Here is a 25,555-nt window from a genome sequence, read left to right as displayed (position 1 = left end):
ACTTCAACATGCTAGCTACTTCCAAAGCTTGTTAGCTTTTAAAAATGGGAATACCGAGTATGAAAGGGTCGTGTATAAATGTTGTGGTTGATTCCGCAAAATCCCAAAGACATAAGAATAAAATGGAGAAAGTAATATCTCTATTAATAATCAATACTGAAATATCGATGTGAAAAGGTTAGAGTAATGTCAATCATTAGGGACAAGGATAGGTAAAACTTATAGCAGGTAGCTAGCTAGCGGAGCTCGGTCGATTAAGCTCAACTGCTCAAGTACTCAGCCATCTCAAGCTATCATGCACACGGTTAACAATATAAAATTTTATGACGGAGATGAAGGCCTGGACAAACGAATAATAGAGATCAGTATATACCTATCATAAACTAATATTCATCAATTCTTGGAGCAACAATTATATATAGTGCCAAACTAGAAAAGAAAGAAGAAAGAAGCGAATTTCATACTCAAAACCGCAGATACTAGACACTCTCCTAGCTAGGTACAATCTAGAAATCAAATTCTCAGTGTAAATGGCAGGACCTGAGCTAACAAAAACAACTATGGCCACCGCCGCCACCACCGCCACAGCCACCAAAGCTATGTCAAAGTCATCAACATCGAGTGCCAAAGCAGCACTTAGGAGGTTTGTTGGGGTTCGGCAAAGACCTTCCGGGAGATGGGTAGCCGAAATCAAGGACTCTTCTCAACGTGTAAGGCTTTGGCTCGGAACCTACGACACTCCTGAAGAGGCAGCAAGAGCCTACGATGAAGCTGCAAGAGCCTTACGCGGTGAAAATGCTCGTACAAACTTCGTAACACCGGTGGCCAACCCTGACAACTCCAGCCATTTGGCTAACTCTTGCCCCAATCCAAACGTCACTTTTATGCCTTCTTGTTTGTCTGATGGACGTCACGGCGGGGGACAAGGGCTTAGTTTTTCTTCCTTGAAGGCCAAATTAAGCAAGAACCTCCAAAGCATCATGGCTAGGAGTAGTGATCATAACAAGGCCTCTAAGAGTAGGGTGAGTGATCACTTCACTTTTGCAAGTATTTTCCACTTCAGAAAGTATCAGCAGTACCAAAACAACCCGGTAAACCCTTTGTTCGATATGAAGGACATGGAAAAAGTGGTACAGCCTAGCATAATTGTGCCCCATGCTGCTGAAACTATTACTGATCATGTTCACCATGCTGGAGAAACTAGTACTAGTACTAGCACTGAGCCTTCATCTTGGGAAAGTTCAAGTATATCGGATTGTAGTGACTGGGGTTACAGCTTCAGGCAACCTGGGATGGACTCCGACGAGTCAGACTTCGGGGATGGGTTCATGGATCAAATTATGGGGTGGATGGATAGTCCAGATCAGATAAGTAGCGGTACTCTTGGTGATGAATGTGAGGAGGGGTCAAGGAGTAAGAGGTTCAAGGTTTCTTCTTCTGTGATGGTGCCTTCAACATTTGCTGGATCTCCATACAACAATTAGTCGATAATTCCAAAAAAAAGAATGAATTGGCAGGGTATCATGCTAATTAAGTGCATGCATGTTTACTTTCCCAGCTAGCTTCGATAGTAGAGGCTGATAAGTAAGCCCTAAGTTGTTCATGTATGAGGCTGTTGAGGATTACTGTTGTAGTATATACTGCTAATGCATGCTATTGTACTTCTTATCAGATAGATAGCTAGGTTACATCCAAGCAAAATAGTGTTTTTCCATAATGAAGCAAATAGTGTTTTTCCAGAAATTCAATGTACAGAGTGAGAGAAGGAGAGAGAAGATTTACAATAAAGATCTTAGAATGCTTAAATCATGAGAAGTCTGCATGTTACAAAAACATGACCGAGTTTGTTCTGAAAATGGCAACTTTATATTGTATTGTTTAGACCAAATTTGGGCGTTCGATTGAAGACGTTGCATGCCCTAATAAACAAACAAGTTTCTCTCATATATATAATATTCTTAGATACGCTTAACTCACTCTTCGGATTGACAAACCCATGTATATAATATTCTCAAAATAATTTAAGTCCAAAGTTCATATAAAAATATTATAATAAAAAGTAAATTATAAGACAAATGTGAGACTAAATCTCAAGTTCTTCTTCTCCAAATCATTCCCTAATTTCTTCGGTATCGGACTCAAACTCAATATTAATTTCTCATTACTTATCTTCTGTGTCATCATCCAAAATAAAATCTTCATCATAAAATTCTTTTACTTGCACTGCGTTTTTTTTTTAAATCCACCGATTTTGACTGCCATGGACCGTCGAGGAACGTCATTGACTGTCTAGGCGGCCGCCAAATTTCTCAAACGTCACAGATGGCCGAATGGACAAAAAATGTGGCGATGATCCGCCTCCTATCACCTAGGCGGCCACTTTATAGAACATTGTTGCCACCCCACAATCCACTTTGTTCACCCCACGTATATTGTTTTTATTTTCAAATTACATTGTTCACCCAATTATAATATTGTTGCCACCCCATGTCTTATTCACCTTACATTCTCTTCATACATTACATAAATTTTCAATTCTAAACTTTGTTCAGATTTTACATCAGGATTTATTTTGACAATTTCTATTGAGAAAAAAGCTTGCAATTACTACTAAAAATAACTAGATTTTGTAAATATAAAATAGGATCGATCACGTACAGTAGTTTTCTCATTTGTACGTTGTAAGTGGGTGTTTTTGACGGGGTTGTACGGCAGTGATATTAGCATGACCGAGTCCAAAATTGATCACCGTTTGTCTGAGTAAGCGAAGACTAGACTCAGCAAGCCTCGAAGGACACTGAATCCTAAGAAGCTATGTAACTTTACGACCCAATGCTCGTCTTGCTCGTAAAGAAATGTCTGAGATTTGTAGCTGGGGTTAGGTTGCATCTGAACCAGTACTAAGCCCATCTAAGTTGGTAGCCGAGAACTAGTGAACTACATGAGGTTGGAAGAGATTCAGGAGAATTCGTAGCTCCATCATAAGCTCTCTCACTAATACATCCACATTATTAATTACCAGAACACTGTACGTATGTACGTAGATATTAGTTATCCTAATATGTAGAAGTGCTTATGGAGTGTTTGTTTCAGTTATCTATACCATTGTATCATTTATATGCTTGGCTTAGTTTGACTATTACGCTGGAGGATCGAAGAGTATATATATGCACGTACTAAAATGTTTATATTCTGTTTTGGACAATCAATATATTGAGCTAAATTTACCAAACTCATTAGTTGTGTACATGAATCATTGAATCTATAATTTGGTTGGAGGCTGAAATATCTTCATTAATCATAGTTTCAATACATTTAAGGTGATTCATGCAACGTAACACCCTTATAATTAGCCACATCCAAAGTACTTTAGTCCTCAAATTTTTGATGAACACATGTACAACTTTTAATTTCGAATCGTATACTGATTAACTATTGGAAAGCTAGTTAGATAACTTTTTATTTTCATATTTTATAGACTAACTCAGTGGAAAGTTCATGAGTAAATGACATGCAGTACGCTAAGCTGGTCTGCTGCAATTTGCCGATGAGAGGCTCAAGATGATGTCTCATCAGTTCACGTGTGCTTCCGAGACCAAAATTGCATGCAACGAAAATAAAGAAGCATCTTTGAAGGTACGTTCTCTTGGAGACGAGTCTAAACAACTCCGTCTCAGTAGCAGCAGCTAGGGTTTGGCAGTTTGGCTTCTCTGCTGCATCCATGGGTAAGGGACTGGAAGTTTTGGTAAGAGGAGGAACAAGATCCACACTCTCTGTGTTAGGTGTGGCCGCCGCAGCTTCCATCTCCAGAAGAGTCGCTGCTCTGCTTGTGCCTACCCAGCTGCCCCCACCAGGAAATTTAACTGGAGTAGAACTGTAGAAGGCCATCAGGGGGAAGACTACCTGGACCGGAAGGATGAGGTGAGGAATGCGCCTCGCGGGTTCAAGCGCGGTTGCAGAGAAGGTTGCGAAGCTGCACCAAGGAAGAAGGGAGCTGCAGCTTCTACTTTTTTTAATTTTTTATTGAAAGCTGCCGCTTCTACTTAAGTGAGAGTGTCATTTTCGGTATACAGGTTTTCGGTATACTAGGGCACCTTATGTTTCTGGGACAAGTTCTTCGAGAACTTTGTCATTGTTATTAATTATCGATGGCGAAACTTCTATTATGTCTTTTGAGTTCTGGACATGAAATGTGTCAGACTAGTGTTAATTACATGATGGTTTGATGATATATGAAAAGAAAAAAAGGTTCTCTTGGCAATAACGTGTACAATTGTATATCGTTAGTGTTCTTGCCTTCTTGGTTATGGGATACACGTACCGATATACCTTTTTAATTAGTTATACTATATTCGCCATTATTCGGGGCCTAAAGCTGGTTACAATATGGTTTCTATGAATAATCCGGATATCATCCTTCGAGATTAGGGATGTCAATATTACTCATCGGGTAGGGTATTCACGGGTATTCGACCATAATGGTGATGTATAATGGGTACAACCGGGGAACATGTATAAAGATCTCCTATATTCGAAATATGGAATCGGGTAACGGGGCAGGGATGTTATTTTGATCCCCATCCCTATCCTCATCCAATAAGAATAAAATATATATTATATATGTTTTAATATTAATTAATTCAATATTTATGTAAATAAAAACTTTTTTATAGTTATTATTTTATTTTGAACTAGACTTGTATTGGTTTAAGTTGGATTAATGTAAAAAAATTAATTCCACCATGATATTTAGTTTTCATTTTAGTTTTTTACGTTTTTTTTTCTATATTTTATATAAATTTTTATATAATATAACAAAATATCATTAACGGGTATTGGGGCGAGTATGAGAAACGGATCCCCAGCGGGTATGGGGACGGGGAATACCCATTACTTTCTAATGGGGATTAAGGCGAGTATGAGGACGTAATTGAAATTGGATATGAGTATGGTATTTTGATCCCCTCACCTTACCCTACCAATTGCCATCCATATTCGAGAGATGTTACAATTGTGCATGTTGGGATTACCCAACAGGCCAACACAGTAGCAGGAGGCTTTGTTCTGGATTTTGTGACTAACGTAGATATATCTTCAATGCTTTCAAGTTTCTTTCAACCACAACGGTTGCCTTTTGCTTGAAGGCATGGATTATGATCTTCTCGCAGTTGGACAACTACTTGTCTTTGCAATTCAGAGTCCCTTAGGCCTGGTTTAATGTTACACTCTTATTCAATTCTAAGATCTATGTTTTATTCCCTGCGGCTGCGAAATGGTTTGTTGATATCTATCTGCGCAGCGTGGACAGTAAGAAAGAAAGTGAGTACCAGACACCAGAATGGAGCTTAAACGAAGAAGACAGAAATTACGTAACCTGCTGCTGAAATTCTCAAGCCTTGTCTAGTGTAATCCCAATTTTCCTCTCTTATTTTTCAAGGAATTTTTTAACACTACTCTATTTCTATCTCAAATCTTGCGAGGGTAGTAGAAAATGCAAACTAATAATTTAAAATATTTTTCACAAAAAAAAAGGCAAATGATTTAAAGATACTAGGAATTTATATATGTTCAAGTCTGCATAAATACTCATTTCCTAAAAGGACAACAATAATGATTCCATACTACTTGAACAGATCATTTTTCTACCCAACGAAAAGAAGAGCAATGTACCTGTGGAGATCATCATGCCTCAAATGTCTGCTCAGGAGCAGACAGATGAGGTCTCAAAAGTTGTTGACAACCACAATGTCTAAATCTAAAGCGCTCAATCCAAGTACTAAAGCTGGGGTTGTTGTCCTATGCCTATGGAAGTCAAAAAGCTAATAAGATTAGCCATATCCACAAAAGAAAGGTCTCTGATGTTTTGAGCTCCGGACCTCAGCAGAAGAACATGGAGCCCTCGACCTTATGGTTAAGCCTAGGGAGCTCCGGAACTGGGATGCTCTCTGATGTTGTGACACTACCTTTCGCAGACGACGTTTCCGAGAGATCTTCATATCTTGTAAACTGCCCCACTTGTGCTGCAGCAAGGTGCGCATAGCATATGGGTGCCACTGGAAAGACATAGTTGTAACAGTTAAAAGTCAAGCTCAATAGCAAGATTTAATTCAACAGAAAATTGAGAGGATAAGTGTGTTTGACTTTACCAATAGATATTGCGGTACAGCTCCTTTGGTACCTGAAAAATGTTGCAAGAAGATACTTGGATGAGTTAAATTGACAGGTAATTCAAGTTGAGTCAAAATGAAAAGTGATTGAAAATGATACACATACACATAAGAAAGGGAGTGAATCAGGTTCTGCATGTCATCAGGGGAAAAGCCAATCTCATCAAGCAAGACATGATAGTGGGCTGGCCTTGAAGTCCCCTGTTTATAGGAAGCAAAGCAAAAGAAAGAATGAATAAGGTGCAATACAAAATTATACTGCAGAGCTATCAGCTAGTAATTTTTCAGAAATAACCAATTCAACCACCAACATGCATCCCATCAGTGTCCTTTATGAAAAAACTATCTCTACAAAAAAGTTACACACTCCCGCAGAGACTGTTGCTAAATACTAGCAATTTTTCTTTCGAGATGGGGTGGGGAAAGATGGACTTACAATCATGCCAGCCTGAGAACACATGTAAAAATCATAGATCCTTGGATGCACGATTTTTGTGTCACAAACCGTCCCTGGAGATGAAAGAGAGAGATCAAGAGAACTGGATAGACGAAATAATTAACTGAAAACAAAAACTAGAAAGCAACATGCCTGGTGGAACATTATCAGGGCTATTAGCTTGGAATAGTTTTGTGTGATGATTCTTCTGAGCTATAATGACAGTGAACTTTGGAACATCTTTCTCCCCAAGATGCTGGTAAGCCTGAATTAATAATAATTGATTATTTCAATGCTAGGAAGAAACAGCAAACATGCAGGCACAGTACATCAAATACTATATTTTCAGAGAATAAATATAGTTATTGTCTCCTATAGAGGGTAGTTCCAGAAAAAGCTTTACTTGATTCATGTGAAATTTGCTGGTGACTTAACAAAAAAAAAATTGGACATAGTTATATGTAGCCCCCTTTGAAACATTGAGATGCAGACAAACCTTCACAATTTGTTCAAGCTCAATATTCAACACTTGATTGAACTGCGATTCACTGACTCCATCCCTATAATAAAGAAACAATTAGAGAAAATCATAACAACTACCACTGAGAATATGCGGAAGTTGATGCAGTGATACAAAACGTAAAAATTACTAAAGAGACTGCTTATACTTGCTTATACTTTTTGCTTAAATAAGTTAGCCGAGAGGGATAAGAAAAACTAGGCAAATAGTTATTGATAATGAGAGTAATGTATCCCCTATATACAGAAATAATTCATTCAATTGAGGATGGCTCCTATGAAAGTAAACTGGATTGGATCAAACAGCATGGATACAGGCCCTTGTGTAAGAAAAAATTACAAAAAAATGACTACAATATGGCAACAGAACAAAGGCAACCCTATATCTTTCACCAGAACCATATGCAGGAAACGACGGGTTGCCTCAACTACTAATAATAATAGTAGTAATAAAAATAATGAGTATGGATGAACTACCTCCAACAGCAAAATAACAACATAACAATCTTGCAGCACACTGTTACAACTTCGCAGTTTCATATATAACTAGTCTACCCCGGACAGAAAAAATTCTACATTGACGCATTTCTTAGTTCTTGGAAAATTTTAAAATGATTAAGGCAGTTGAAAAAAGTTATTAGAGTGATCTAATATCTAACATGAAAGGTACTGCAAGATTATTAAGCCTGTACTAAGGTTTTCGTTTGACGGACCAAAACTTGATGATAAGACAATCTTGTAATACCTGAAAATAATAATCTGAGTTGGTTTGCGTCCTTTGCTTGTCTTATAGAAGTCTAGAAGCAGTTCCCTGCAGCACCAGTGAGTTACCACTTTAACCATCATGACAAAATTAATTAATATAACAGTTTTTCAATTACACCACAACTACTAGCAAAAGAGTTGGCACCAAGACTTTCAAAACATAAGGATTTCCATAATTAACATATATCATATGTCTAAGCACGTGATCTACTGCTACAGATACTATAGTTTCATACCTAATGATACCATCATCATCTCCATTTGGAAGTGGCTTGTATAGACCATCAATCATCTCCACCTTAGGAGATTGTGTTCTAACAGCTGCTCTATACCTTGATATAAGAGGCCAATTACGAGAGCCAACAACCTGAAACCTCCAACAGAATAATAACATTAATATTATGCACCACGTAGGAGATAAGTGATATACTGAAAAGCATTGAGAAGATACGTACCGCAGCAACTGAAGGAACATCTGATCGGCCAGGAGAACCATGAGAGACATCCATCCCCAAAATCATTGTTGGAGTATCTTTTATAAGAGGAACACATGAGGAGTGCTCCAGAGCCAACAGAGAATTTATTCCTCCAAGCTATAATATTAAAAACAAAGCGATCAATAAATAATGCCTAATTACAAAATCCAGATATGTTGCATTCGAGCTTCAGTAATTTTCTTGCCTTAGTATTGATTTTCATGAGGATGTTAGTCAAGTATGGATCGGTAAGCTTGGGTGGGGAAATACATTGTGTTGGAATCCCAAAGTCAACCAGAGCTTTTTTCTTCCAAGGCCCTAGACAATGAAGAAGACCATATATCAAAGACCAAAGCAAAGGATAGTTAGAAAGTATATGTAAAGTTAAAGATGACAAAAAGTCATACCATATATATCAGACCCTTTCTTTGGTATGACACAGAGAATGAACTCAGGTGGTTCTTGGAGCTTAGCTTGAATCTGTTCAAACATCTTGTCTACTCTAGCAACAGGGCCAAGTCTTTCAGCTCGTGGATCTTCCTCAATCAGATTTATGGGGCGTTCAATATGCTGAACAGATGACATGAACATCAATCTCAAAGAAACAGTGTAAGCCATAATTCTAGAGAGTTTAAAAGTAAGACTAGTAGATGGTTTAACTTACAATTCCGGTCTTCTTCCCAACATTGATAAGCTCCCGAGAGATTTGACTAATGTCACACCGTCCGGAGAAGTTGACAGCTAGCCATGATTTAATATGTGTAGGATTCAAAAATGACTGGGACAATGAGGAGTCAGAACAAGCATGTAAGCCATGATAATCCAAGTTGTGAAAATGAAGGAGAAACTCGGAAAAAAATTTCAACTGACACATGCTGTTTATAAGGTGGAGAAACAATACCTTTCCTTTGAAGTTCCATCGTCCCTTAAAGGGCATCATATCCTCACTGTTACCTACTTTTAACTGTTCACCGGGAGAAAGTACATTAAAAAGTAGTTAAAGTTTAATTAAATGAAGATGACACTACTGTTTACCTTTGGAGTCTCGAGAATACGGCCATCCATCTGAATCAGTTGCTTCTCTATAAATATACCACACTCAGCAAGGACAGGATCTTCACCATAGTTGTAATTTTGTAAAGCCTGCAAATGTAATTGATCAAGAAGATTATTACAACATACCACAGAAAAGGAGCATTCTGGTGACATACAAAACTTACATCAGTCACACTCTTTATTCTCTCCTGAGGCTTCTGCCTTGATTTTTCCACTAAGGATGCTCTCTGCAGGGAAGATAATGCTTTTGTATACCTTTGTAGTGAGACAAGTGAGCAGAGCTAAAACCACAAGAAAGGAGGGAGAAACACATATTAGAGATCTCAGATAGAGGGGTTTCACATATATAGACTAACACCATATGTATATGCATAACAAATTTTCAGACCTCAATTGGAACATATGTGGGCCTCTTTGGCTTGCCAATATCAAGGCATGGCATGTTTTGAGAATAGGTGAGCTCTATGCCACAGTGTTTGACGAAATATTCATACACCGTAACCTCCAGAGTCTCCCCCTCGGTTGTGCCATCATGACTCTTGCGCCTCAGCGTAAAACTTCAGGAAAACAGAAGCAAATCAGCTTTGCAACAAGGAAACCATCAGGGAAATTCTTTTTAGAAAATAAGCACATACTACTGATTATTGCAGGTGTTCTCGCTCAACCCGGTGATTTTGCACTCCATGTTACGGTGTCTTGTTGTAATCCTCAAGTTTTTAAGCATTCTTTTGGCCTGTGTGTTTCCATGAACATGATCTTTAGGGACTAAAGTAGATGCTACATATGAATCTTACGGAAGGGATTTATCATTTCTTTTTCCATACTTTCACCCAGTCAATGTAGCGGGGTTCCCGTACACCTTGGTTGGTTAACAGAAAATCGATAACAGGTCCAGGCGTCACAATCATTGTTGTAGATACATCTGCACATAGAAATGAAACACCTTTACATAAAATACAGGTAACAACAGTTGTATCAGGTCTTAACAATCATTACACAACAAATTACAGTACCCATATTCAAGGACAATCCACCCTGAGTTGGACGGAAACTGGAATGAAAGCCCCGGACACCAGTCACACCTCCTCCAATCTCAACAAAGCTCCTGGAGTCATCATGGAAGAAAGACTGTCGTACAAGAAGGCATCCCCTGTGCAAGCACAATGCATTGACCGCAGTATAAGACACTAAAATTTCACAAGCTCGTGTATAAATGAAAAGCAGAACTGCAGTCAATATATACATCTTAGCTGCTTTCTGCCGCAGAATAATATCAAGCACTCTCAATGCATCCTGAGTGTTGTCTACTTCAGCTCCTTGAAGAGCAAGGGCAATTGATTTGAGAGGTATCTTGGCCGCATAACTTATTTCTATATTGAAAGATTTAGAGCGATTAGAACAGCGTTTCATTCTTTTGTCACTATCACCAGACTCCCCCGTTTCACTGCTGCATAACAAGAAAGAATATTGGACAACAAAAAGGAATTGTAATCAACAAAAGAAGGAAGAAGCTAAGGAACCATTACAAATATAATAAGCACATACTGGTTACCTCTTTGCAAATGACTCTTCCAGAACGACTGTGAACTCAAACTTGTTTCGTGGGAGAGGACCGACTGTGTACAAAGCTTTCTCCCCGTCATATGCAAATTTTTTACCACCAAACTCAGAGGAGTATGTTTGATAGAGCTTATCCACCAGCTTTCTCCCAATTCTCAAGCCTTCAACAGGTCTCTTATCTTCATAAGTTATCAGAACCTGAAAAACATAGTAGGACATTGGTACCAAGTCAAATGAAAATATCGAACAAACATCTTTAACAGTGCAGGATAAGGAAACATACACAATACTGATAAAACACAGCATCTGGATTCTTCACAGAAACTTTGAAGTGGTTAGTGCTCAATTGTATGCGCCGGCCTGTAGTTCCACTCTTACGTGGCCTAACCATTATAGAGTGCTTGGGAGGAGCCAGAGCCACAACTTCTGGCTTCACATCTTCTGGAACACTAGGAGGTGGCGGAGGTAAATCCTCCATCTCGAAAAGTATGACCTACAAGGCAAGACAAAATGAAGATTTGTATCAGTTAAGTGAACAATAGACTAACTTCTATATTCATTGAAATCACTTAGAAGCAAATAGACTGATAAATATACAGTTGCATACCAAAAGCAACTAGCAAGTCAGAAATGACAAAGTTGGATTAAAAATCAAGTCTTTTTGATAAAGATCAAGCCTTTCAATAGTTAAATCATATAAACTTTGCATGCACAGTCAATGGTAAAGCTGCTCAAACTTTGGCTCATAAGGACCAGAGTCAAGTGAATTATGAGACCAGAGAAACAAAACAACCAAGCTAACTCAAACATCATATCATTCATATACACAATCAGACTTGGAAATTGAAATAACATGCAAAAAACCCAGAGTGAACAGTTCTCAAACCCTACTTGCGAAAACCTTAATCATATACATTCTCATTCATGACCCACAAACTAGTTACACATTAGGCATCAAATAAACCGTATTGAAAACTAACATGAACTACTCAAACACCAAACTGGAAATCACATCATTTTCAATGAATGTGAAAAAGAAAAAAATTGAATGCGGGAAGTACCGCGATTGAACGAGAACAATGAGAGTTCTTGGGTGCTTTCAGGCGAGACGAGAAGCGAACTTAACAGAGAGAGAGAGAGAGAGTTTTCTGCAGAGAGCGGTGTTTTATTTTGGGTTCTGTGAGAGGGGCAAAGACTAAAAGAGAGGGAAAGAGGCCCTTCTCGGTAAACTCTATATATAATTTACAGAATAACTTCACCCACTTTATGTAATTTCATCAAAATACAAGAACTCAAACAAAAGTTAAACTATTAAACCTGTCTTTGAGTAAGTCTAAGAATCTTAATAATATCTTTATTTTACATTTACTTTACCCACTATCTAACATGTGAACTTTATTAACTTTTATTCTCTAATTAATATAGAGTAACTAGTAATTGGTTCAATTTTTTTCCTGTTCTATTATTAGAATCAAATAATTTCCCTGTTCTATATTCATTTAAATTGTAGGGTGATTCTATTTGGACTTTCAAAATTACTTTGTATACGGTCACCAAATTTATATCTTTATTTGACTTTTTAATAAACTCATGAGAAATGAAAAAGGACAATACTAAACTCATAAAAATAATTAAATTGATAGCTACAACAAAATAAATTCAACGTTTTTTTCTAAAATAAAAAACACAAAATAATTGAATTGATCGATCATAAACCTAAGAAACAAAAAAGAAAGAAAGAGATAGAGAATGGAAGTGATAGAAACAAAGATAGAAATAGTTAGGGGTATTTTGGTAAGTAATTGAAGATACACTTAGTTTTTTATGTAATTTAAAAGTAAAATAGATGTATAATAAGTAATTGAGGTATACAAAGTAATTTTCGAAGTGCAACTAGAATCTCCCTAAATTGTAATGTTGAAATTTGTGTTGTGAACCTTATATTCATTCTAGTTTAGATTCTTATAAAATTTTCAAAAAAAATAGAAATTCTAATTTAAGGTGAAAAGAAAAGTGGTCAACTGCATTTCCAAAAAGAACTGGGTTCAACTATATGCAAACATTGGCAATTTACTTCAATAAGCCAAAGCTCAGTTCAATCACAGACTAACCTTGCAGTAGAGAACTAGAAAGTGCTGGGCACATTGAATCAGTGAAAACTGGGGCTTAGAAATTGAGGGGCAGTTTGGTATTTTGGGGAGGAAAATGACTTGATGTGACAATGGGTCAATGGCAGAGGGTGCTGCTGTCCTGCTGATCCCTTTGTTGGTGATCAGAGAATTGTCTTGGCCTTTTGGGTACAATGCCACCACCTTTCCACCACCTCTTGGAGTGGCACAGAGGCTGAGTCACCACTTAACGAGTTGGGTAATATATTGGTGTAGGAGGGACACATGAAAACCAATGTATTTGAGTAATTTGACTCTGTTCCCCTCCTTATTTTACATTTTCATTCCACATTTTGTATAAACCAACTTTGATTTTCTGAAAAACTAAATAGGCTACAAGTAGAGCCGACATTTACAATTTACAACAAACAAGTAGGCTTATTTGATGGATGCAAGAGCTATACAACTTAAATTACATGGTAGCTTAGCTAGAACTATACCAAAGAAAGCAAGAAATACAGATAAGTAGACAAATTTGAGAAAATCTCATCTATGTAAAATCTGATAAAAACCTTAAAACAAAATTCCCCAAATGACAGGTAATTAGGGTTCCATACAACTTGTTCTTGTCAACCCAGAACAAGGGAGACAAAGATAACTGTTGAGACCAGCCACACCTCAAGAATCTGCTGGGACACAGAAAAGCCTCAAAATTTGTCCACAGCAAGTTGGAGAGGGTAGTCAATCTATTATGTATGCAGTATGCTATAGGCCCTATATCTCTTTCTCCCCCATCTACAAGCAAAGCTGGGGGTGACATTCCTACATTAGATTATTATACCTATACCGCCAAGGGTATGTAACTATGTATATAGAGTCGTATGAGAGCTAACAATTAGATTATTATCCCTATACCGCTAAGGGTATGTATATAGAGTCGCAAAGCTCATAGGAGCAGAAAGACCTCAACAGAAGAACATGGAGCCCTGGACCTTCTCATGAAGCCTAGGGAGCTCTTGAACTGGGATGGTCTCTGATGAAGTGACACTGCCCTTGCCCGATGAGGTGTCCGAGATATCTTCAAACTTCATGAACTGTCCCACTTGTGCTGCAGCAAGGTGAGCATAGCATATGGGTGCCACTGGAAAATGGTTGTAAGAGTTAGTGAGATGGAAGCAAAAGGCTTTACAGGTACAACAGAAGGACTACGAAAATAAAAATAAAGAGGATTCAAAAGCTTACCAATAGAGATTGCAGTTGTACTCCTCTGGTACCTGAAATAAGTAAAAGATCATTTAGATAATCAATTGAAGGTTAGTCAGACTAGTCCAAAGTCCAAACTAAAGTGACTGAGAATCAAAAGCTTACACATAAGAAAGGGAATGGATCAGGTTCTGCAAGTCATCAGGGGAAAAACCAATCTCATCAAGCAACACATGATAGTGAGCTGGCCTGGAAGTTCCCTGTTTAAAGAAAGCAAAGCAAAAGATCAGGATACTTTAGTGGGATGAAACAATAGATAATTTATCTCTTCTAGGATAACAGATTTTCAACCAACAGACAACTGTTCTGATTTTATTTTTAAACAGTTCAACGTTGGGGAAAGGACTTACAATCATGCCTGCCTGAGCACACATGTAGAAATCATAATTCCTTGGATGCACAATCTTGGTGTCAACAACAGTCCCTGGAGAGAGAAGTAGAGATAGATCGGGACAACTGGATAAATGATTAAAGTAACTGAATCGAAAATCAAAAAGTAGAAGACCTGGTGGAACATTATCAGGGGAATTTGTTTGGAAGAGCTTTGTGTGATGATTCTTCTGAGCCACAATCACTGTAAACTTTGGAATATTAGCCTCCCCTAGGTGCTGGTAAGCCTGCCATAATAAAAATGGACTAATTCAATGTTGAGAAAAAGAGACTAACAAAATTCCACACATCTGATAGCAGGGGCCAAGAAAGAAGCCACAGTTTGTCTATAGACAAAAAAAAAAAAGATGAGTTATTTTGGCCATTTCTAATAAAAGGCTTTACTCAGTTCATATATATTACAAGTGCAAATGTGGATGGCTCTTTAAATCAGCAACCATCTTTTTTTTATTTTTCTTTCCTTTTCTGAAGTAATCAGTAACTATCTTTAGAATCAAAAATTAAATTCAAGGCAGTGCAAAATATTGAAGTGCAGGACATACCTTTACGATCTGATCCAGCTCAATGTTTAGGACTTGATTGAACTGTGATTCACTTACTCCATCCCTGAAATAAATAAAAATAACAAAAAAACTTTAAATCTTAGAACAACACAGAATCTTAATATAAACTATATAAAGTGCAGAAAACCTGAGTAAATATGAAAGTTTCAACCTTGAGAATAAGCTCCTACAAGATTTTTATAGACATAAAGCATGAAACATACATCATTCCTACTTTTAAAGTTAGATCAAACAGGAGAAATATGCCAGAAACCTCCTAATAAGGTATCACATTAAGGCCTTAAGGGTTGAGGATGAGGAATGTCAAGTTTCCTCAAATCAAAGTACAACCATGCTGAATATGCGCCAACTTATATACCTAATTAATTTATTTACCATGAATTAACAGATTGTGATCACTATTAATGTTCTCATTGTTATGCTGTATTTTAAGTAACAGCTACATTTGGCATACAAACTTACAGTCCCCCCAAGACAGCAAAACAAAATTCCATAAAAATTTTAGATAGGAAATTTCCACAAATATTTTGAGCCATTTTTAGAGCTAATGAAGCTACTACATAATCATAGATGTTTCAGATTTCCCTTACAATGGTTTCTAATTTCAGAAATCAAAACATGATAATGAGCTTTCTTATAAAATACCAAGCATATCTTGTGATACCTGAAGACAATAATCTGAGTTGGTTTGCGCCCATTGCTTGTCTTAAAGAAGTCCACAAGCAGTTCCCTGCAACATGTTCAAGCATTAGCCGGTATACTGGAATTGGTATTTTCTAATAAATTCACTCTCAAAATTTTCTTTTTTTTCTAATTACATCACGATGGACAAAAATATGCAAGGGTCGCATCAAAAGTCTACAATGCAGGTAAATTGGTAAACCCATAACTTATGTCCACATTAAGAGAAGAGAAACTTTCATGTGATAGATTGGCTTTGATGACCCATAAATACTCTTAATGGGTTCTACATTGAACATTTTATTAGTTTTAACATAGTCTGCGTGTTTAAGCATACTCTACAGGTTAAGATTATCAAATGTTTTGTTTCAGTACCTGATAATACCATCATCTTTTCCATTTGCCAGTGGCTTGTAAAGAGCATCAATCATTTCCACCTTAGGAGACTGTGTTCTAACAGCTGCTCTGTACCTTGAAATAAGTGGCCAACTTCGAGAGCCAACAACCTGAAACTCCAACAGAACATCAATAATAATATATGCACCAATTGCTAGATAAGTCATATTGCGGAAAAAAGAAGAAGAAGAAAGAAGTAGTGTTGTAAGTACCGCAGCAACGGAAGGAACATCTGATCGGCCAGGAGAACCATGAGAGACATCCATTCCCAAAATCATAGTAGGAGTATCCTTTATCAGAGGGACACGCGAGGAGTGCTCTAGTGCCAACAAAGAATTTATTCCTCCAAGCTTTAAAGGTAAACAGACAGAACAAATCAATAGAGTCCACAAATAAGAATATGTAGATATAATATATGTATATATATACATCAAAATTTAATTCTTGCCTTGGAGTTGATTTTTAGAAGCAGATTGGTGAGGTATTGATCATTGATCTTGGAAGGGGAAATGCATTGAGTGACAATCCCGAAATCACTGAGAGTTTTTTTCTTCCAAGGCCCTGTAACATGTAGAATCATAAACTATTATACGATGATATCAATTAATAGTTGATGGGATGCCACTGTAAATAACAAAACCTACCATAAATATCCGAATTTTTCTTCTCTGGCAAAACGCAAAGAATGAAGTCAGGTGGACTTGGAAGCTTTGTTTTAATTTGTTCGAACATCTTTTCAACTCTTAAAACAGGGATTTGTCTTCTAGACTGTGGTTCTTCCTCAAGCAGTGTAAAGGGACGCTCGATAAGCTGCACAGAGAGAGAAATCAGAATCAGTACATTCGAGACAACTAATATGCAAGATCAAGTGGAGTGTAGTGTAACTTACAATGCCCTTTTTCCTCCCACAGTTGATAAGGTCCCTCGAGATATGGCTGGTATCACAACGTGCAGAGAAGTTGACAACAATCCAGCGGTCGATGCGAGTAGGGTTCAAAAGTGTCTGGAAGAATAGAGATTATGATCACCATTATGCTCAAGTAGCTACATACATTTATAAGCCAACCAATACATAAATTTTATAAGCTCAACAATACCTTATTATTGAAGTTCCATCGTCCTTTAAAAGGGGTGCAATCCTCACTGTTACCCACCTTCAACTGTTCATCAAATAGCAATGTATTAATTAAGAAAAGGAGTGACAGATACTCTGTGAAGTGGGCATCTTATACATTTATTTCTCTACAGCGACCAATACACTAAGCAACAATTTTTTTTATTACCTTTGGAGTATCAAGAATGCGTCCTTCAAACTGAGTTAATTGCTTATCTATAGAGATACCACATGTAGTAAGCACAGGATCACTATCATACTGATATTTGCAAACAGCCTGGAATATTAAATGAGAAATAAGATCACATGTAACTGAAAAATAAAAAAGCAGATTTAATTTGGTAGCAAGACAAACTTACATTAGTCACAGTTTTAATTCTGTCCTGAGGCTTCTGCCTTGACTTTTCAACTAAGGATGCCCTCTGCTGTGAAGATAATGCTTTTGTATATCGTTGTAATGAAATAAGCGCACATAGCTAAACAAAGATAATGCTTTTGTATATCGTTGTAATGAAATAAGCGCACATAGCTAAACAAAGCATGGTGAAAGAAGGGGACAAAAAATCAGTAAATTAAAGACGAGATTTCCAGATTTATAGAGTGATGAAGGACAAAAAATAAGCACAAGAAATTTGCAGACCTCCAGAGGCAGATAGTTGGGCCTTTTTGGTTTGCCAACATCGAGGCACGGAAGGTGTTGAGAGTATGTGAGTTCAATGCCACAGTGTTTGGTGAAATACTCAAATACAGTAATATCTGCAGTCTCCCCTTCACTTGCACCATCACCAGTTTTTATTTTCATAGGAAAGCTAGAGGACAGCAAGAATAAATTAGATTGTTTTCAGGTAGTAAAACAAGGAATAAAGTCAGGAGGAAAACTATTTTAGGAAATTAGGACTTACTATTGCAGATTGCAGGGCTTCTCACTGATGCCTATAATCTTAAATTCCATGTTACGGTGTCTCGTCTTAATCCTCATATTTTTCAGCATTTTCTTGGCCTGTATGTTACCAGAACATTGAGTTGAGAAATCAAAATTTGCTAAAATCTGAACCTTGAGGAAAAGAATAAGTTTTTCTTCTTCTTCTTTTTTTTACCTTTACCCAATCAATGTAGCGGGGTTCACGCACACCCTGGTTGGCAATCAGAAAATCTATTACTGGTCCAGGGGTCAGGATCATTGTCGTAGATACATCTACAGAAGAAAGGGAAGCATAATTATTAATAAACAAGGGACAAAAGTAGTATTTAGTATTAAACATCTTAAATGCAACAAAACCTCGTACCCATATTCAAGGACAGTCCACCCTGAGTTGGACGGAAACTGGAATGAAATCCCCGGACACCAATCACACCTGCTCCAACATCAGTAAAGTTCCTGGAGTCATCATGAAAGAATGACTGTCGTACTAGAAGGCATCCCCTGTGCATGATTTTTTAACACCGTTATAGAAAGCAAGAGTTCACAGTAATATAAGTACACCTGAAAACCAAACCATAATGCAGTCAGTACAAATGTGTGTGAGGAGGGAGAGAGGAGGTTTACATGTTAGCTGCTTGCTGACGTAGTATAATATCAAGCACTCTCAATGCATCCTGAGTATTGTCGGCATTGACTCCTTTGAGGGCAAGAGCAATTGACTTCAGGGGTATTTTGGCAGCATAGCTCAACTCTACAGTGAAAGTTTTAGACTGGAGAGTTCGTCTTGACCGTTTTTCAATCCCTTCACTGGGACTTACAGTTTCACTAACACACAAGAATAGAACAATCACGGTTAAGAAAATATACATATTCTTCTATATGATACAACAAAGCAGAATGTTCAAAGCAACAACACAAAATTAGATATCAACTGTAGAATATACCTCTTGGCAAAAGTCTCCTCCAGCACAACTGTGAATTCAAGCTTGTTCTGTGGCAGGGGACCAACTGTATACAGAGCCTTCTCCCCATCATACGCGAACTTTTTACCAGCAAGTTCGGAAGAATAGGTTTGAAAGAGACTGTCAACCAGTTTTCTCCCAATTCCTTTGCCTTCAACCTCTCTCTTGTCTTCAGCAGTAATATGAACCTGCAGTAACATGCCATTAAGAATTAGTACTCAACACATTGAACTCCACAGGTAAAAAATCACAAGAGGTAAAACATACAGAATACTGGTAGAACACAGCATCTGGAACTTTCACAGTGACTTTGAAATGGTTTGCGAGCAATTGAATGCGTCTCCCAGTTGTTCCAGTCCCACGCCTAGTTGTAATGGAATACTTTGGAGAAATGAGGACTTCTGGTTTCACATTGGGTGGAATGGTTAGAGGAGGAGGAGGTGGGATAAGATGTTCCCCACCTGCCTTCCCAGCACCTGCTACATCGACCATCCTTTACTTGAACTGGAAACCACTAAGGAAAGAAAGCGTATAAGTAATTTACCAAGGATTATCACACAGAACCAGCACAACTTTTGCATACACCGAGTCTGTGAAATGGTCGTGACTCGTGCAGTTACATACAACAAATTTATAATGAACTCAACCGATGATGAATCCTAATGTGGTTAAACTGTAGATGCTGTTGATTGATTAAGTTTCCGAAAAGTGTAAGTCTAACCATGCATAGCAGTATTAATAAGTCTCATAGAGTAAACTCTCATCATATTGTTCTTAACGAAAGAATAAATAAAGATGCTCTAGCTACGAAATCATACAGAACCAGCCCGACTTTTGCATACACTGAGATTTTGAAATGATCAGGATTCATGCAGTTTCAAGTGACAAATTTCCTATTAGATCATTAAGTCATAGACCAATAATGACGAGTCCAGGTTCGATTATAGGTGCTGTACAGAAGCACAGTTGATTGATTTTCTACGTTTTTCCAAATATGGTTAATCCGTGTCATAAATGGAGTAAAATCTCAATTTAAACAAAGTCATATGCGAATTTACCCTACCACATGTGCCAATTCCAAATTCAAAACATGAAAATATGAACAGAAGCACAAATCCACAAACTTTAACCACAGCAAACAAATTAACCACAAAGAAAAGTAACAGTAGGAGCAGCAATAACGGCACAAACTCGATGTTGCCCCAATTCTTCGTAGTAAACACATAATGATAACAAAATACCAACTCTTCCGGCTTCTCAAACAAGAACAGAAGGACGAAATTAACCTTCATCCGAGCCATGAAAGAGCAAGTAAAATTCAAAGAAAAGCAAAAACAAAAAAAACAAACTCTATCAGCAAAAACGAAACAGAAATCAACACGTTTCTCAGGCTTCTCAGTATGAAATCCACATCAAAACGAGAAGCCAAATCACAGAAACGAAACCAAAACAAAAAAAAAATCAAAAGTTGTAAGCTCAAACGAGAAGCGAAATTCCGCTCGAGAAATGCGAGCGTCGCAGCCGAAGCTTCGTTTGAGCAAGTTTCAGCACTACTAACATAGCAAAACAAGCATAAACTAAATCCCTAAATTCGATTCCGAGAAGAAAAGAAGAAGAAGAAGAAGCAAGTAAACAAGCAGCAAAAAGCGTAAAACGAAATACGGAAATGCAGAGCTAATAAAGAGGTTGTTTCAGGTAGAGAGAAACCGTACCGTCGGAGCTGGAGGAGCCGGCTCCGGCAAGGGTTTACTGGAGGCGGTGAGGATGAGAGAAGACGAAGGGGAATCGCTGAATTGGTTTGGGGAGAAAGAGAGAGAGGGTGAGCGAAGGAGAGAGGTCAGAGTGTAGTGAGGGAACGTTATGAAGAATATCTGGTCCTGCTGCTGCTCCTATTTATATTTTTGAAAAATTGAATTGAATTTCTTTTTACCTTTTTACCAAGAATAATCTGCTGCTTTTGGTGCAAGGCTGCAGAGCCGTTGTCAGCCTTTTGATTTGTAATTTGATAGACCGAGTGACATCAGAACCGTTGATCTGCTTACAATTAGGGGTGCATAGAAAGGGAGGAAGGCTTGTGCGTAGGGGAGCGCTGTCTGTCACCCGTACTGCATTTCTCCCGTGAGGCTGTGACGGTTGCTGCCTCCAATTCGCTAACTGGGCCCCACACAATTCTCAATTGAAAAAAACCACGTGGCACCTCACTGGTTATATTTTAATCCATATATTTATTACAACTAAAATTATAATTTTTATTATATGAAAAATAAAATCATCTACTCATCTCATTAATAATCTCCTTTATATAGTGGTCAGGATTATATTAGAAATATATGGTAATTATAATAGTAGTTAAGACTACATAATGGTGATTGATCCGTTACATCCGTTGACTATAAACGTCATTGACTCATTCTTTTATTTGCTTTAACGAATGCACATTAATGGTGTTTTTTCTTTAAGGAGTGCCCTTGTGTTGATTTTAAAGATATAATGGTGCATAATGTGTTGTCTCATTAAAAACTTTGCCAAGTAACAAAACGCAATGAGAGAAAATAAAACCTTGGTCGAATGAGAAAAAAGCACAACGTACCTATTACATTTAAGATTAGCATATATGTGCTAGACTCCCTCTGATGTCTGCACCTCCCCCTGATCTTTACATTAATCATGGGAGCTTTGATAACTTTTGCATATTTAATGATGGATCTTATTTGGTACGTATTTCTTTACGCCAAATGTGTAACGACGTGAATAGAATTCATTCTCATCATGTCGTTTTCTATTTTCTTTATAGGGACTATAAACCTAAACATTTAGGTGTTGTTGTTGCGTGTGCGCTAAGCTATACAATGAATGAGAGGTCGAGTCAAGTATATTATGTTGAGTGCAATAATTGTCCTTGCACTTGTATAGAAAATCTCATTTCCCAACACTTATTCGTCATCTTTCAATTTAGACGAAAAAAGATCTAACTTTAAAGATTTCGACTGATCATGGGAGCTATGAAAGTCTCACTTTTAACATTTAGAGTGCTTAAAAGCCGATTGATGGTTTAACCATCAATATTACAGTCCTCAAGATCCATTTTGAGACTGTGTCTTCCCAATGATCTTTTTCATTCTCGACTTAGGATTTGTAATGATGACATCTTTTTAGTTCATCAAAAGACTCTGCAAATCCATATTGAGTACGCAATGACATAACACAACTAATCCATATTCATAATCAAGTATTTTACTTTGTGAACGTTTTAATTCCTTTTGTAACGCTACGTGATCTAGAACCATTTCTTGGGTGGATAAAGTATGTTCTATGACTTTCATGTATATCTCTTAATTTCGATCCCCATAGAGATGCCTTATTTTACCATAAGCTGCATTTGTCAGTTTTTTCGAAAACTACCAAACTGATAAGGTAGTGGAGTGCAAATGACATCTATTACGAGAATGTCTCTTTGTGGTCCATTAGAAAAGAATATCTCCTCGTAGTTGATTCTAGTGCATTAGTGAGAGACCTTGCGCCATAAGGTGAGTCTATACTCTTAATTCTCATACGCATCCTAACAAAGATATATGATAAGGTTTATACTTGCGGTGTCGGCTTCACCTGCCCAAATACCTATCTCTTTGTTTGTGAACTTTAGTTCATGCTGGATCACTTCTTTCCATTTGGCCAAAATTACTACGTTACTATTTCTCAATGAAGTATGGTTTGATATGAAGACTCAATATCCTACATGGTCATGTGGTTTGTATATGTATAGATCTCTATATATTCAAAGATTTGTTCTAACATTTGAGGCGTCCCCCAGTGATAATCAAAATCCAAGAATTCTCATGAGACAGATTTGAGATTATGGATCAATGGATCCAATTGTGCCAAACTCGCTTTCTTTCTTTAATCAAGTATATATCAAACATAAGATGGTATCCCCCTCTTCCTTGTAGATCCACGACCTATGACACAATTTATGCCACTTTATAGTGTCAACATGCCACCATCTATGGCAACAACGCAATGCCCAATTCCTTTTGGGTGGCGTCATGTCCTCTTCTTAGGACATTGAACCTTGCAAGCATATTTGCAGCTAATATCTGTAATCTCATCACTTTGTGCAATAATGGTGATCAAGATGAGACACAGTGGGGACAAACCACGACAATTCATGTCGTCCCACTTGAACAATCTTTGTTATTATCTTCCCTTAACGACATGAAGACTATTTCATCAGAGTGATATTCCACATATCTAGTAGAAAAAGAGATTGCTTGTCAAAGTTGCAATATAACGAACTATCTGGATGTTTGTCTCCAATAAGAACATTTATTCACATTAGTTGGCTTCACCATTATGCGATGTGGCGTCACAATTTGGCACGTAGGTTAATCTAGTTGAGCTCAACGATTGTAGATCCGTGTCAATCCTGGCGAGCTCAAGTATTTCAATCCTTCGATGTTATCAATTGTAATTCATTTTACAGTGGTTAAGGCGATAGCAAAAAACTAGTGAGTAATAAGTTTTTTATACAAAAATTACATTACTATAAACGGAAATATTGGTGCACATTACCATTTACCCATATCAAGACTAGTACTTTAGTCATTTTCCGTGAGACCAAGTGGGTTTGTAACTAGCATAAGTGACATTAGTTTTAGTAGTAAATGGTGTGATGACACGTGACCAGCGTGTCGACACATCAACCACCACCATAAATTATAAAGTGTATGCAAGTTAGTTGAATTAATCCACATAATTTTTGTTGGATTCAATCCTTAAACACAGTGAGAATACATGTCATTTGCATAGGATGATCTCAATCCAAATTTCTTTAAGAGATTGATAAGATTTGAATGATTAGCTTTACATACCTAATCACAATGGATATAAGAAGCATAATATGGTGTTAGTGCATATACTTGTGCATCAAACATTTAACGGTTCTGTCTTAAGGGAGCGACGAAATATGGGAATGAAATCACATCTTCAATTCCTCCATAAAATTATATTGTAAGGATTTTCACAGTTCTTTGTTTATGTTGTTCTTACTTCTATTTTTCCAAAATATTAGTGTCATAGATCGTTGGTTAGAACGTTTATAAAATACCCTGAAAAATATCATCGTTAGTATAGAATAAGCAGAGATCGTTCTGTCCGGGGAATCAAAAGGGCCTCAAAACTTATTATGTTATTAGGGGATTTGAGATTGATTATAAAACTACTACTTAAAATAAATTCTAAATTACTTATATACAATTGATCCACCACTCATCACATTACCAAACATGAAATCTACTGATGAACATGTAAGACACGCGCAAAACAACTAAGATGCAGCAAGTATATTTCGAATCAATCTAAGTTCATCTTAATTCTAATTCTAATTAGAGCCCGAAGCGGTTCATCTAATCGTTAAGACTTCATAATTATTTAGAATCAACGAAGCGTTCAACCCTAAACATATGCTAAAAAGAGTCTAACTTCACGAAGCGTATTAGTTAAACACAAAGAAGCACATAAACACATTAAGTCGAATTAGAGACATATAAACATGCATGGCGTCACTCATCATGTTTAAGCATGCAAATTCCTAGAACTATCACAGCCATATATAAGTAGCAATAATTGAGACACGAAGCGCATAACTCGATCAAATACTACTTTGGTGAATGAAATTGCAACCCAAGAAGAGCCATGGCCGTGGCTTCCTCAAGCATTGATTTAGATGCACAAGTTCAAGGAATTAATCAAAATAAAACCTAAATATAAATCAAAAACCCTACTGCCCCTAATCATTATACACGGCATCCATACATAAACATGAGTTTATACAATCAAAACATAAAACCAAACAAGTCTAAAATTATGTTCTTCATATATAAAACCGAAAAATACATTCAATAATCCATACATAGAAATCGTAAAAATCATAAACCAAAGAGTAAAATACAAGCCATGGATGAATCACACTTTAGAAACCTTGAAGGATTTGGCAAGGATGATGAATTCGATTATGGAGGATGGAAGGGATGAACACGGTTTGTGGTGGTAATGGATGGTGCTTGTGGCTTGAATTTTCTGAATGTATTTTGGCGGAAGTTCGACTTAGCTTTCTGAATGAGAGGTGATACCAATGTGTAGGAATAACATGCTATTTACAGAGGAATAGGTGAGAGGGGC

General features: G+C 37.2%; 3 protein-coding genes and 1 pseudogene across 4 annotated transcripts; 2 read left to right on the top strand and 2 right to left on the bottom strand.

Annotated features, from left to right (window-relative positions):
- The first annotated feature begins 456 nt into the window (after positions 1 to 456).
- Positions 457 to 1,704, top strand: LOC126791044 (ethylene-responsive transcription factor ERF112-like). The gene is made up of 2 exons (XM_050517439.1): positions 457 to 1,022; positions 1,116 to 1,704. The coding sequence occupies exons 1-2, from the start codon at positions 531 to 533 to the stop codon at positions 1,482 to 1,484; spliced, it is 861 nt and encodes a 286-aa protein (XP_050373396.1). The 5' UTR covers positions 457 to 530; the 3' UTR covers positions 1,485 to 1,704.
- A 1,857-nt stretch (positions 1,705 to 3,561) lies between these two features.
- LOC126792103 (60S ribosomal protein L37-2-like) lies at positions 3,562 to 4,047 on the top strand (annotated as a pseudogene).
- A 1,501-nt stretch (positions 4,048 to 5,548) lies between these two features.
- Positions 5,549 to 12,171, bottom strand: LOC126791036 (protein argonaute 16-like). 2 transcript variants are annotated; one of them, XM_050517429.1, is made up of 23 exons: positions 12,041 to 12,171; positions 11,263 to 11,472; positions 10,972 to 11,177; positions 10,663 to 10,866; positions 10,433 to 10,569; positions 10,244 to 10,341; positions 10,055 to 10,152; positions 9,808 to 9,976; positions 9,584 to 9,700; positions 9,399 to 9,506; positions 9,265 to 9,327; positions 9,028 to 9,141; positions 8,771 to 8,933; positions 8,569 to 8,681; positions 8,343 to 8,480; positions 8,124 to 8,254; positions 7,868 to 7,933; positions 7,100 to 7,163; positions 6,757 to 6,868; positions 6,604 to 6,677; positions 6,274 to 6,368; positions 6,147 to 6,178; positions 5,549 to 6,053 (listed from the first exon to the last, which is right to left on the bottom strand). In XM_050517429.1, the coding sequence occupies exons 2-23, from the start codon at positions 11,455 to 11,457 to the stop codon at positions 5,878 to 5,880; spliced, it is 2,673 nt and encodes an 890-aa protein (XP_050373386.1). In that variant the 5' UTR covers positions 11,458 to 11,472; positions 12,041 to 12,171; the 3' UTR covers positions 5,549 to 5,877. The 2 variants fall into 2 exon arrangements, with proteins under 2 accessions (XP_050373386.1, XP_050373387.1); XM_050517430.1 differs by having other exon boundaries at positions 10,663 to 10,863.
- Positions 12,172 to 13,669: 1,498 nt separating this feature from the next.
- LOC126791035 (protein argonaute 16-like) lies at positions 13,670 to 21,202 on the bottom strand. Its single transcript, XM_050517428.1, has 23 exons — positions 21,091 to 21,202; positions 19,646 to 19,882; positions 19,361 to 19,566; positions 19,041 to 19,241; positions 18,781 to 18,917; positions 18,592 to 18,689; positions 18,397 to 18,494; positions 18,135 to 18,303; positions 17,854 to 17,970; positions 17,664 to 17,771; positions 17,478 to 17,540; positions 17,270 to 17,383; positions 17,025 to 17,190; positions 16,829 to 16,941; positions 16,593 to 16,730; positions 16,360 to 16,490; positions 15,968 to 16,033; positions 15,283 to 15,346; positions 14,856 to 14,967; positions 14,701 to 14,774; positions 14,456 to 14,550; positions 14,330 to 14,361; positions 13,670 to 14,228 (listed from the first exon to the last, which is right to left on the bottom strand). The coding sequence occupies exons 2-23, from the start codon at positions 19,868 to 19,870 to the stop codon at positions 14,053 to 14,055; spliced, it is 2,703 nt and encodes a 900-aa protein (XP_050373385.1). The 5' UTR covers positions 19,871 to 19,882; positions 21,091 to 21,202; the 3' UTR covers positions 13,670 to 14,052.
- Positions 21,203 to 25,555: the final 4,353 nt, after the last annotated feature.

Source organism: Argentina anserina, chromosome 4 (assembly GCF_933775445.1).
Source record: "Argentina anserina chromosome 4, drPotAnse1.1, whole genome shotgun sequence".
Classification (NCBI taxonomy): domain Eukaryota; kingdom Viridiplantae; phylum Streptophyta; class Magnoliopsida; order Rosales; family Rosaceae; genus Argentina; species Argentina anserina.
Note: the sequence above shows the minus strand (reverse complement) of the source record. Positions and strands in the feature narration are given on the sequence as shown.